General features: G+C 46.2%; 1 protein-coding gene across 2 annotated transcripts in view; it reads right to left on the reverse strand.

Annotated features, from left to right (window-relative positions):
- Positions 1–1,174: 1,174 nt before the first annotated feature.
- Positions 1,175–13,063, reverse strand: part of KBTBD12 (kelch repeat and BTB domain containing 12) — a 156,752-nt gene continuing 144,863 nt past the window's right edge. For both annotated transcript variants that reach the window (XM_063941176.1, XM_063941175.1), the window contains one exon: positions 1,175–2,408. In XM_063941176.1, the coding sequence (XP_063797246.1) occupies positions 2,239–2,408 (170 nt within the window). In that variant the 3' untranslated portion in view covers positions 1,175–2,238. The remainder of the gene's footprint in view (positions 2,409–13,063) is intronic.

Consider the following 13,063-nt stretch of genomic DNA (forward strand, 5'->3'; position numbering starts at 1 on the left):
CAGTCAATTGGGTGACACCGTTAGGCATTATCAATGTTTGCCGGAGGTGCGTGATGCTGCACGATCTCGGACAGTTTTTTAAAGCGCCAATCATTTACAAGGCGCTTTAAAAAAAAAACTGAGACCTTCCGGCTTCCCTCACCTCCGGCAAACTCAAACCTTATTATATGTGCTGCCATATGGCCGACATGCATTAGTTCAACAGGTATAAAAGGTTGATAGCTGAAAGGCTGACAGTGCTTAAAGTCGACAGATAAATGTCAACAGGTTTAGAAGGTCGACACAAATTTAAGTTTTTCACATTTTCACAAAAATAGCTTGATTTACTATCCACATGGACATTTACTGTGAACAGTAACCTGCGTCGAGCGAAGCTAGCCACCATTCCCGAACCGTGATGTTTGTACAGATGGTGGTCACATAACTTGGAATATACAAGATTTGTCCCGTCTACCTTTTATACCTGTCGACATTTTGTACCTGACGACCTAATGCATGTCAATCCTGTGTTGCTGACCTATTGACTCTCTAGCTAGACATTGTAGATATTGTACCACACCTGATTCTGAGACAGACGCAGACGCTGCAAAGCCATTCCCTAGTGTACGTCCATGCGTCGGAATGTGCCAAGACTGAGACGTCCTCTGTCGGTGTTCGTAGACACTAAAAAACCGCCTGGCGCGTTGCAGCAGACCTATGACAGATGCAGTTTCTTGGTCAGAGTGTGGCCTCCTGTGTGAGTGGTCTAGCGCCTTTGTACGCAGCTGCTTTCAGCGGCACGCCTGCGGCACTAGCATCACACACCCAGGAGATGGCCCATCTCTGTGCATGCCACCTCCGTTACCACCCAGTCATTATCCAGTATCTCCCTTACATTTCTGATACCAAGCATCCAATTCTGTACTGCGACTCTGTAGGCACAAAACTGTGACGCATGCGCACTGCGACTCAGACCTATGTGCCTACAACACGTGGCTTCACTGAGTCTGACATCGCTTTGCAGCAGACTCAGAATCAGGCCCAGTATGAGATAACATGGCGGCCTATAGTCTGAACCTGTCCAAAAGCAGCACTTAGTCAGCAACCTGCAACCCCACACCTGCAGGCCGCTGACTCAGCAAAACACTAACAAGAAGGAGCATAATAAGATAAAGAAATAATAAAACAATTCAACTAAGGGTAAAACCATTTATTAGTCAATTTCTTAAGTATGATTTGATATAAAAAATAATTATCCAGACAGATAGTCTGGGGCAGCGAGTGACCTCCTACACACCTCACTTTCCCTTCTGTGGTCTAGTCCTGACTGACTTGTCGGCCATTTTAGCAGGTTTTCTGCCTTTCAAATTCACTTCTCCCCCCTCTACTGTTTTATTCCCTTTCTGCATTCTAACACCGCTGTCACCGATACGTTTGTAACATTGACCAGCAAAACCAAAATGGTGCCTTGCATAGTATTTGTCTAATCTGGTCACATATTACTGTGTGGTGTGTCATACGTTTTCTGTGGAAAAAAAAAGATAAAATAACCAAAACTGACTAAATATGTCTTTGCAAGTTGCTAAGCAGATCCCTATCTCCTGCAGCCAGAAAGAAGCAGTTCCGCAGTAAATAATTCATATTCCATATAATCCACCATTACTAAAGTCTACACAACCTAAAGAACATGGGCCCTCATTCCGAGTTGTTCGCTCGCAAGCTGCTTTTAGCAGCATTGCACACGCTAAGCCGCCGCCTACTGGGAGTGAATCTTAGCATAGTAAAATTGCGAACGAAAGATTCTCAAAATTGCGATTACACACCTCTTAGCAGTTTCTGAGTAGCTCCAGACTTACTCGGCATCTGCGATCAGTTCAGTGCTTGTCGTTCCTGGTTTGACGTCATAAACACACCCAGCGTTCGCCCAGACACTCCTCCGTTTCTCCAGCCACTCCCGCGTTTTTCTCAGAAACGGTAGCGTTTTTTCCCACACGCCCCTAAAACGGCCTGTTTCCGCCCAGAAACACCCACTTCCTGTCAATCACACTCCGATCGCCTGAGCGAAGAAAAAGCCGTGAGTAAAACTCCTAACTGCATAGCAAATTTACTTGGCGCAGTCGCACTGCGGATATTGCGCATGCGCATTAAGCGGAAAATCGCTGCGATGCGAAGAAATGTACCGAGCGAACAACTCGGAATGAGGGCCATGTTTATTTTTTGCCAAAACATTGATAGCATTCCCCAGTTCCTCATATCGCGTCACCTCTCCACTAAGTCCCGAGGAGGTGGCAGAAGGTCCCGCGGATTCAGTCTTGCCACGAGGCACACGTCATAAGAGTCATGCATGGGTGCTCTGGTGCAAACCACGTTCCACCGATTCTCCCACGGGTCAAGCTCCAGGATTTCCTTTGTAATCACCTCATGTCGGTCTGCAAAAAAACAATGTATGCTCAATGGTACAAGTAGCAGGAGATAACACAGTGTATGTTTGGATTACTGATGTTCAGCTATATCTACCCGGGTTCCAGTCAAGTAAACCCAATTAGGGATGGCCATCGAACATCGATGATTATGAATAATCAATGGACTATGACCGTTGTCGAATACTTTTACCATCAATGGGGAGAACCAGATGGTTTCCCACCATCGATGGTTTAGTGCTACCAATTTTTTCTTCTCCTCATAGTGTCAGGGCACGGAGCTTAGCCCCACCACATGACAACCATGAAGCCACGCCCCCAGGCTCTGATTGGCCCGCATTACAGTTAACAGTAATGCAGGGGGTGAACATTGATGGATAAAACCATCGATGGTTCCTTTACAGATGGTTTTACACCATCGAGGTTATCCATCAATGGTACCATCAATGGTGACCATCGATGGATAACCTACCGATGGCCATACCTAAACCCAATTCCTGAATAATTCCTGGACTTTAAGCCAGTGCAGGGACGCTTGTACCAGAACAGGACACCCTTAATAAATGACAAGATCCGCTGACCGGCTACCCTCCCAGATCACCATCCTGGCTGCAAGTGGCAAGAGGATGGGGTCACAAAGGGGAGGGTGAGGGGGGAGGTGTTGCATACGCGGACACAATCTCACAAAAAATGTTGTGAGAGTTGTGGTAAGTGGGTTCGCAGAGACAGAGGTTTCACACAAGCTCTGTCCCTGCATGTAAAGATTGATACATCCTTGCAATGTTAGGTTTTGGCTGCCTAACCCTAAAAATAATGAAATACGATGTCAACCTTTTAGGTGTCAACCATTGGCATGTCGATTGTTTGAACCAGTTAACCTTTTGACCCTATTGACCTACTGACTGTCAACCATCTGGTGTCGACCTACTAACTGTCTGTCTACTGTATTTACTGTCTATCTTCCATCAAAGAAGTTCATTGTTTGGGGGAACGGAACACAGACCACTTGGTTGCGGTAATCGTCTGCTGTGGCTTTCCACGTTGTGCAAGATAATTTGCAGTGAACAGTGGATTGCAGTAAAGAGTGTCACTAACACTTGCATCACTAACTGCTGGTAGGTCAGTCTCTCTGACATGTTACCCTGTTGATTTCAGAATATCAGGGAGCAGGCACCTGACAATGCATCAGTCAGGACGAGAACGGATTGCGGGGCAGGAGGGGTCTCGTTTGTTCACATCGGGCATCCCGTGGAGGTGAAAAGATACGCGTTTCACCCAGGGCTTGACCACAAGTGCTGTTTTATGACTTCCTGACCTATTTTTGCAGAAACGTGGCTGATAGTACAGTGCATTCGGAAAGTATTCACAGCGCTTCACTTTTTTCACATTTTGTTATGTTACAGCTTTATTCCAAAATGGAATAAATTAATTTTTTCCCTCCAAATTCTACACACAATACCCCATAATGACAACGTGAAACTCCCTGATAGCATTAGATCCTGCTGATATGCTTGAATGCCCCTGACTTGTGAGACCTCAGACAGCAGAAGTCTGGTAACGGCAATTCCTGGACCTGTGACATTTTCACTGACTATATAAGGTTATTACTGTATGGCTCCTTATGATACCACATGTGTATTTTGCAAGACGGTTTCACATAATACTGAAATCACCTATATTGCTTGTGCTTAAAGGGGGTCATTCCGAGATGTTAGCTAGCTGCATTCGTTCGCTGCGCAGCGATGAGGCAAAAAAAGGCACTTCTGCGCATGTGTATGCGGTGCAATGCGCATGCGCGGCGTACTATTACAATGAACGTTGTAGTTTTACACAGGGTCTAGCGATGCTTTTCAGTCGCACAGGCAGCTGCAGAGTGATTGACAGGAAGAGGGCGTTTCTGGGTGTCAACTGACCGTTTTCAGGGAGTGATAGGAAATACGCAGGCGTGACAGGAAAAATGCAGGTGTGGCTGGGCGAACGCAGGGTGTGTTAGTGACGTCAAAGACGTCAGGAACTGAATGGTCTCAAGTGATCACAAGTGCTGAGTAGGTCTGAAGCTACTCTGAAACTGCACAAATTTTTTTTGTAGCCGCTCTGCGATCCTTTCGTTTGCACTTTTGCTAAGCTAAGAGGGCGGCGGCATAGCGTTTGCATGGCTGCTAAAAACTGCTAGCGAGCGATCAACTCGGAATGACCACCAAAGTGTTCATATGTGGGAGTGCAAACCTCAGGTGTCTGCAGGGACGTAACATGGGCAGTGTTCTCCCCACACTTTATTTCTCAGTCAGTCCACGTCGTAAAATTCCTCTGTCACCCAGCACTGTAACGTGGTCAGTAAGTTGCGTTGCGCTATTTCTATATGAAATGTCAGCGCAGCGTGACTTTCAGACGCGTCAGATTGGAGAGCAGAGCATATCGCTCCCGCAGTCAGGGCCGGTGCAAGGTTTCTTGGCACCCTAGGCAAAACTACTGACTACTGACCCTTCCCCCTACCCACCCTTCAGGTGATAGGCATACTGCTGCTCTCCTCCATCCCCAGTTGCATGGCTGCTCTCTACTCCCCATCTCCCCAGTTTGTGTCATTTCCTGCTGCTCTCACCCCACCCTACTCTTTTAAATGTCTTCTGTTCTCTCCCATCCACCACCTGTGTGCATGCTGCTGCTTAACCCTCCACACTGTGTGCATGCCTGCTGCTTATCCCCATCCCCACTCCCAACCCCCCAACCCCCCCCCCCCCCCCCCCCCCCCCCCACCACTTTCCTCCAGACTGCTGCTCTCCCCCTCTTTCCTTATCAAATGCAGAGAGAGCACTGTGCAGGCTGCAGTGCAGAGTTGGGACTGAGTAGTCTGTGAAAGAGCCTGGATTGAAGAGCAGTGCTGCAAGTCACCCCGAGCCAGGACTCCAGGAGCTGTCAAAATTACTGCCTGTGCTGGGTGGAGGTGGAGCTGGAGGCTGCACTACAGAAGCTTGGCAGTTGTGGCTACTGTAGATACGGGTTCCAGGGGGATTGCGGTGGCTGTGAGAGCTAGGACCATGCTAACTTTTTCATCCAGCTTTAGTGGGCCACCAACTCAGGTCCCGGTGCCCCTAGGCAGCTGCCTAAAGCTGCCTAGTGGAAGCTCCGGCCCTGCCCGCAGTATAAAATAAAGGGCATGCAGTTGCCGGGAGTAACAGACACCAGCAAACACTGAACATTGATGAGAAGGAAGAGTTGCTACATGTTTGTTATTGGTCTATTTGTATAACCAGCAGGTATGGCAGTATCTTGACATTGCTGCCATCTGTGTCCAATCAGCAAGCAAAAATAAAGATGAGGCTTGCAAAGGACGGCATACCGTGTCAGGTCACATCCCTTGTATGGGTGCCCCATTAATGGGTGCAAGCGCAAGCACGCAACCACCCTTCCTGCCACCCCCATCTCACAAAACGCAGTCATGGATCCAGGGAGCTGCATGGACACACACACTGACTGCCAGCAAGCAAAAGTAAGTTTTATTAAATAAAAAGCTACTAGCATTACTAATGTGGGGCATATGTGTAAGGTGCAATATTGTGTGGAATTATGGTATTATGGGCATTACTAATGAGGTGCATATGTGTAAGGTGCATTATGCAGGGCTGAACTGGCCCACAGGGGCACAGGGGTAACCCCCCGGTGGGCCCCACTGCCTGAGTGTTGCTGGATCAGAGGCGGACTAGCGGCGGTGTTAGGGGGCACCAGCCAAAATCTTGCCTAGGGCATCAAATTGGCTAGAGCCGGCTCTGACTGATGTGTGTGCAGGTGCTGATGTTATATAGGTACACACCAGGAGATGACTCAAACTGTGAACAGTCCAGTTACTTAACCAGTGGTGTTGGTTTATTGATAGATATCGGATACAGTGTACTCACTGTTATATGTACTCTGGTCTGGTGATGGAGCATAGCTTGAGCAGAGTTTCATACAGCTCACCAGCCGTCGAGTGTATGTCGGCAATGGGTAGTGGTACAAGAACACTGGAATCGTTATGGATTGCAGGTAATTGCAAGTCTCTCTGGAGCTAAGTGGAAAACGTGTCTTTAACACAGTCTCTCACTAAGTCTCAGATGGCTCCCACACATGCTCAGTAGAAATATTGGTGGCCATCTTAAGATAGGGCATGAAGCCTCCCTGGAAAACAGGAAGACTGGAGTCTGTGCAGTAACCACTCATCTTTCAACAAGGACTCCTTGGAGGTGGGGGATACATAATCTCCTCTAGCACCTTAAAAGACCACATTAATTGGGAAAGTGCAATTTGAAGTATGTTTTTCTACCAATATAACAACAGACACCCCCAATTTCCTCTCACACTCATTATTAACTTAAGATGTAAATAAATAGGTCCAATCAGAGTACTGTTTTAGAAGAGAATGTGAAACAAAGGGGGTGTTTATACATTTTTCAGGTGGGAGACACAGAGCCAGGAACTGGGGCAGACATTCACAGAAATATGACAATGTATAGCAGACAACCATTGAATTATTGTCTGAGCACACAGAGCTGCTCTGACGTTGAAAGAACAGAACAGACAATACGTTACAACTGATAACATAATCAATCTGGGTGTTTATACAGTATACTAACGTGTCACCTTTTACCTGCTGGTCTGAATGCACCAGTTTACATATGAGGGTTACCTGGGAGTTGCACAGGGACTGTGAGTTACATCATCAATCTTTCATTTCGCCCCAGCACAGACATTGATTTCTCACTAGAGATAGAGACTACAACACATGGAAGGTCTACAGGGGATTTATATTGTGCATTGAAGCAATCATATAATTACCTGCACAGCTATTACCACGCCTGGATTGTGATGAAAACAGCAGAGTTAATGCTAGCCAAGAAACCCTTCTACAGCCAAACACCCATGAACAACAGCTGCGTTCAAATGACGTGTAAAAGCTTCCACCGCAGAATGCTACCAGCCTTCTACTGAGACTCAGAAACAAAACACTTTACTTAGTTGAATACTATTGGAGGTTATTTTTCAAGATGAAGTCTGTGCAAACAGAGGGTGCAAATTGGGGTAAATTATTTTTATATTATTTTTTTTCCTAGGCTTTGCATACCGATATAGGATCTGAACAGGGGTGGACTGGTCACTGGGCTCCCAGGGAAGAGCCCCGGTGGGCCAGTGCGCACGTGGGGCCTGTTTTGTTTGTTGACATGAGCGGGGTGGTGCTGCTGCCATGGTTACATGTTATACCTCTTGTGCTGCCCACTTGAGGCCACTTCTCCAAATTTTTCCAGGGCTACTGTCAGTTCCCAATCCGCCCCTGCGCCGACTTTGAAGATGCAATGGAAAATGCTAGTGTTGTATGACTGTTGATAAATAAATGAATATATAGATATTACAGCCAAGAATTATAAAACCTCTTGGTGTCACTGGGCCTTTCAAACAGCAGTGGTAATTTGAAACAAATTGTAATACCAAAAGCTATATTATACATTTTTTTTCCCCTGTGGGGGGCCCATTTATTTTATTATTTTCTGTGGGGCCAATGTGTGTGTTTTTCCTGTGGGGGCCAATGTGTTTTATGTTTTCCTTGTGCAATGTTTTTCATTGGTGCTTGCGTCTGAGGTGCACCCTGTACGCATGTACTGCGATGGTGTTTGTACAGAGTTGCAGTACAGCGTTAGACACGCGCACCAAGATGTGTATTAGAAATATTTTGGCCATTCTTGTGTGGTTACATGGGGTTGGCTAATCAGACAGCTTTAACGTAGTGTGGGCATGTTGAATTGCTCACATTGGAGGTCACACTCAGACGGATGGTCTACACCTAGCATAGGGCTGGTGAACGTTTCAATGGTGCGACCGATGGTGGCGTCTAAAGACGCACAAAACATGACTGCAGCGTCTGTAGACACTGAAAGCTGGCATTTCTGTCCTTGCATATTTGGATGCACGGATGTATACCAGGGAACTGCATACCCAATATGGCTCATGTGTTGGACCCATGCTGACAGAAACCTGACTCTTTACAGCAGCCTTGCGTAATAGTTTGTACCACCAAGCAATGTTTTGAGTCAATGTGACTGTCACCACTATGATAGATGTCAGGGGAACGTACAGATGATATGTGACAGGAGGAAAGAAATCCTTCTCGGTCGAATTATTTTTCAAGAAGTAGGGATAACTTAAGACACAGCTGGAGCAACAGGAGCCCTTTCGCGGTCAGGCTGACGCATAGAAGACGAGGACCTTGTGCCAGGCACTAGACCACCTGCCTGAGCTGCAGAAATCTGTCCTCCTATTGGAGCAACAGAAAGCAACTGTCATCCTGACACCAGACACACACACAGCAAGGTTCTATGGAACACATGGTGGACCTACCAGCACGCAGGTGAGAACAGACTTGGCTTTGGTGTAAAAGGACAATGAAAACTGTCCCTGGAGCTATAAGTTAAGAATGAAGAATAGCCCAGAGGAGATAGAGCAAGACTGTGATCTTACCTATTGAGACTTTGGCCAACATGCTAATTAACATCATCTAGCAATTTTCAGAGTGTATCGTCGCTCATTGACGCCAAACGAACCTCATACTGTGGCAACACAAATTCCAGACTAAGGAAAATATTATTCCAGATAACACATAAGTCATTGATGTATTCCGGGTGAAAATGCCCTATTGCACGTTTCCCAAGACCTGGCACCATTCTGGAAGGTGAGGCTAATTCTTTGGGACAAAGGTATCCAACATAGGTGTACACCTTATAGATCCAGGTTGACCTCTGAAACCACACAATGCTCTTCATCTATGTAAGAGGATGCTTGGAAGCTAGTTTGGGACCTAGGCATTTAAGTCTCCTCACCCTCACAACAAGACACTGGGGCAACCCTAAATCGGTAATAGAAGACCCTCAGAAATGTCTGGACTACAGTATCCAGGGCCAAGAGATCGAAAGTATCTCTTAAGCCTTAAGGTCGTAGCTGGACTTCCAGCCAGCAGTAGCGGCAATAGAATCTACGATATATACCTATATGCAATCTAGATAAAGTTGCTGCTGGCTGTCCTATGTCTTGTCTACATCATGAGCTGTCATGCTTTACTTGGTAAGCAGAGCTCCAGCCCACTGACAGGATTGCTTCCACCATCAATGGTGTCTAACGTTAGTAAGCTCACCCTGGGCAGGGACAATGTCTATGGTTTCTATACTTGATGTCTATAAGACTATGTTGTAAAATTGTTTTTCCCAGGCCCAACATTCCGGACCTTTTTTTCCCCAGCTATATTCCAGAAGAGACAAAGGGTGGGTTATATTTCCTAGTATAGAAATATTTGCTGATGTTAGATGAGTGTATAAGATTATGCAGCTCTTGTTTCCACATAATCCGTCTTATATGTTTAGAACAACTTGTTCTAGGATGATTTTTCTCAGGCCAAACATTCAATAGCCTGGTAGATATTTAACCATTTTATTATTCCTTCTTCTATATCATTTATTTTCATTGCTATGTCCCACTGTAGGCCACAGGCAGGGGTTATACTGACTAGAAAGACCAAGTGGATAAATATTTGCTGGTGCCATGTAAGTGTACACGGGCCCTCATTCCGAGTCGTTCGCTCGGTATATTTCATCGCATCGCAGTGAAATTCCGCTCAGTACGCATGCGCAATATTCGCACTGCGACTGCGCCAAGTAATTTTACAATGAAGAAAGTATTTTTACTCACGGCTTTTTCTTCGCTCCGGCGATCGTAATGTGATTGACAGGAAATGGGTGTTACTGGGCGGAAACACGGCGTTTCAGGGGCGTGTGGTTAAAAACGCTACCGTTTCCGGAAAAAACGCAGGAGTGGCTGGAGAAACGGAGGAGTGTCTGGGCGAACGCTGGGTGTGTTTATGACGTCAAACCAGGAACGACAAGCACTGAACTGATCGCAGATGCCGAGTAAGTCTGAAGCTACTTTGAAACTGCTAAGTAGTTTGTAATCGCAATATTGCGAATACATCGGTCGCAATTTTAAGAAGCTAAGATTCACTCCCAGTAGGCGGCGGCTTAGCGTGTGTAACTCTGCTAAAATCGCCTTGCGAGCGATCAACTCGGAATGAGGGCCACGGTTAGGACTGCCATGCTCCCCTTGCCACATATATTCTCCCTGTCAGGACTTCCAACCACTTCAGTGGATTGGCTTGTGCCAATCTGGATTTGCACTAGCAGAAGCAGACACGCAGCATCTAATGAGCACCCTGGCTTCAGTGAACCCTGCTAGGGGATTTGTGCTTTGATGATGGAATACTCACAGGTTGCCATCCTGTGCTCTGGCTCCAAATGTAAAATGCTGGTACATTTATGAAGAAAGGTCTTTAATTACTTCACCTGGCCCATTTGACAATTATATTAGTTCCTTCTTCAGGACCCCAACATGCTGTGCACGTGCAGGTTTCAGGAAACATGGCGACCACCATATTCCTGAGACCAATTTCATTACAGCACATGCTTTACGGCCATTTTGGCTGTAATTTTTGCCACGGATGTAACGCCTAACGCGGGAATCTGGAAAGGTGAGTATTATAATATGGGTGCAGTGTGGGCCTCCCCTGGACCCATTATAGAAACGCCTATGGGAAATGCAGTGTACTGAGTGGGGTGGGCTGCCTGTCATGTGGGGGGTGGGGTCACATGACAACACACAAAACAGGCCCCACAGACACATCGGCCTACCAGGAATCTTCCTGTTGAGCCCTATGGCCAATCCGCCCCTGGGCCTAAAGAGCAACTTCCACATTGCAGCAGATGGAAACAGTAAGAGGCTATCTAAGCATTTATATACTGAGGTTGTCAAACCTAAAGTCCTATGAGAAGGCCACAAAAGACAAACTTTTGGCATCTAAGCTTAGACACAAAACCTCGCAGCACAACATACTAGCAATTAAAACTAGATCTGGACAAACGACCTTTGATCCCAGACTAATTAGAGAAGAATTTCAGAAATATTGTCATAATCTGTACAATGCACAGGATTTGGCTATTAGCGAAACCTCAAATGATATTTTAATTAATTGTATATTGGCCAAACTTTCGTCTCAAGTGGCGGAAAAACTCAGCGCTGAGATGTCAGCAGAGGTCATTGTTTATTAGAGGGCAAAAAAAAACAAGAAACACGCACGGTCTGTACGGAATTGATGCTTATTATAAAACAATTCCCTGACAATCTTGTCCCCTCTTTTTCATTCATCCCATGTTTAAGAAAATTCCACAGGGTGGCTCGTTGTCAAATCAAACCGGCGCTGGAAGCCTGAATTGTACTCATCCATTAATGTAACCGGCCCATATCCCTCTTGAATAATTACATACAAATATATATGTAAAAATCTTTGCTATGCAATTTAATGCAGTTCTACTGTCCCTCATACACAGCAATCCGAAGGGGATCACCTTGGGTTATTAAGCAGGTTGAATCATGGTCCTGATTTGTTTAATTCATTTCATTTTTCACACCGCACACCACCCCTGTGATTATGTCGCCGGACACGGAGATAATGCTCAACCGTCTTTTAGTTTATGGTGGAAACGCTGAGCAACTTTGGAATTCAAGGAGACTTTCCTACCGGGGCTCAACCGTTGTGCAGGAACCCCTGAGATAAATTACTGTCTGGTGTTGTTTCAGACATCATAAACATGATTAACAAGACTCTTCCCCTGATCTTTATACCTCTTACTACGACTACTAGAGCTTCTTCAGACATTAGAGGGATAACAGTGGGCTCCCATGAAAAACAAGTTTTTTTTACCTTTGTTAAAACTCTTTCTGCGAGGTACACTGGGCTCCACAAGTCTGGACAATGGGGTGTAGAGTAGGATCTTGATTCGAGGCACCAACAGACTCAAAGCTTTGACTGTTCCCAGAATGCACAGCACCGCCTCCCAGCACAGGAGCTCAGTTTTAGTTAACCAGCCCAATGCAGTAGCAGGAAAAGAGACGACAACGGTTAGTAGCCACATACACCACACTCTCACGACAAGAGAAGTGTCAGCGGCTAATGCCATATCAACCCAAAGAAGCTAAGTGCGTCAGGGTGGGCGCCTTGTGGAGCCCAGTGTACCTTGCAGAAAGAGTTTTAACAAAGGTAAGTTCTTACCATAAAACTCATTTTCTGCTGCGGGGTACACTGGTCTCCACAAGTCTGGACAATGGGGATGTCCTAAAGCAGTTCCTTATGGGAGGGGACGCACTGTAGCGGGCACAAGAACCCGGCGTCCAAAGGAAGCATCCTGGGAAGCGGCAGTATCGAAGGCATAGAACCTTATGAACGTGTTCCCGGAGGACCACATAGCCGCCTTGCACAATTGATCAAGGGTCGCACCACGTTGGGCCGCCCAAGAAGGTCCAACAGACCGAGTAGAATAGGCCGTAATATGAACAGGAGCTGACAAAGCAGCCTTCACATAAGCATGCGCAATCACCATTCTAATCCACCTGGCCAGTGTCTGCTTGTGAGCAGGCCAGCCACGTTTGTGAAATCCAAACAAAACAAAGAGAGAATCAGACTTTCAAATAGAAGCAGTTCTCTTCACATAGATACGGAGAGCCCGTACCACATCCAAAAACCGCTCTTTGGGAGACAAATCAGGAGAGACAAAAGCTGGAACCACAATCTCCTGATTAAGGTGGAACGAAGAAACCACCTT

This window comes from Pseudophryne corroboree, chromosome 9 (genome assembly GCF_028390025.1).
Source record: "Pseudophryne corroboree isolate aPseCor3 chromosome 9, aPseCor3.hap2, whole genome shotgun sequence".
NCBI classification, from domain to species: Eukaryota; Metazoa; Chordata; class Amphibia; order Anura; family Myobatrachidae; genus Pseudophryne; species Pseudophryne corroboree.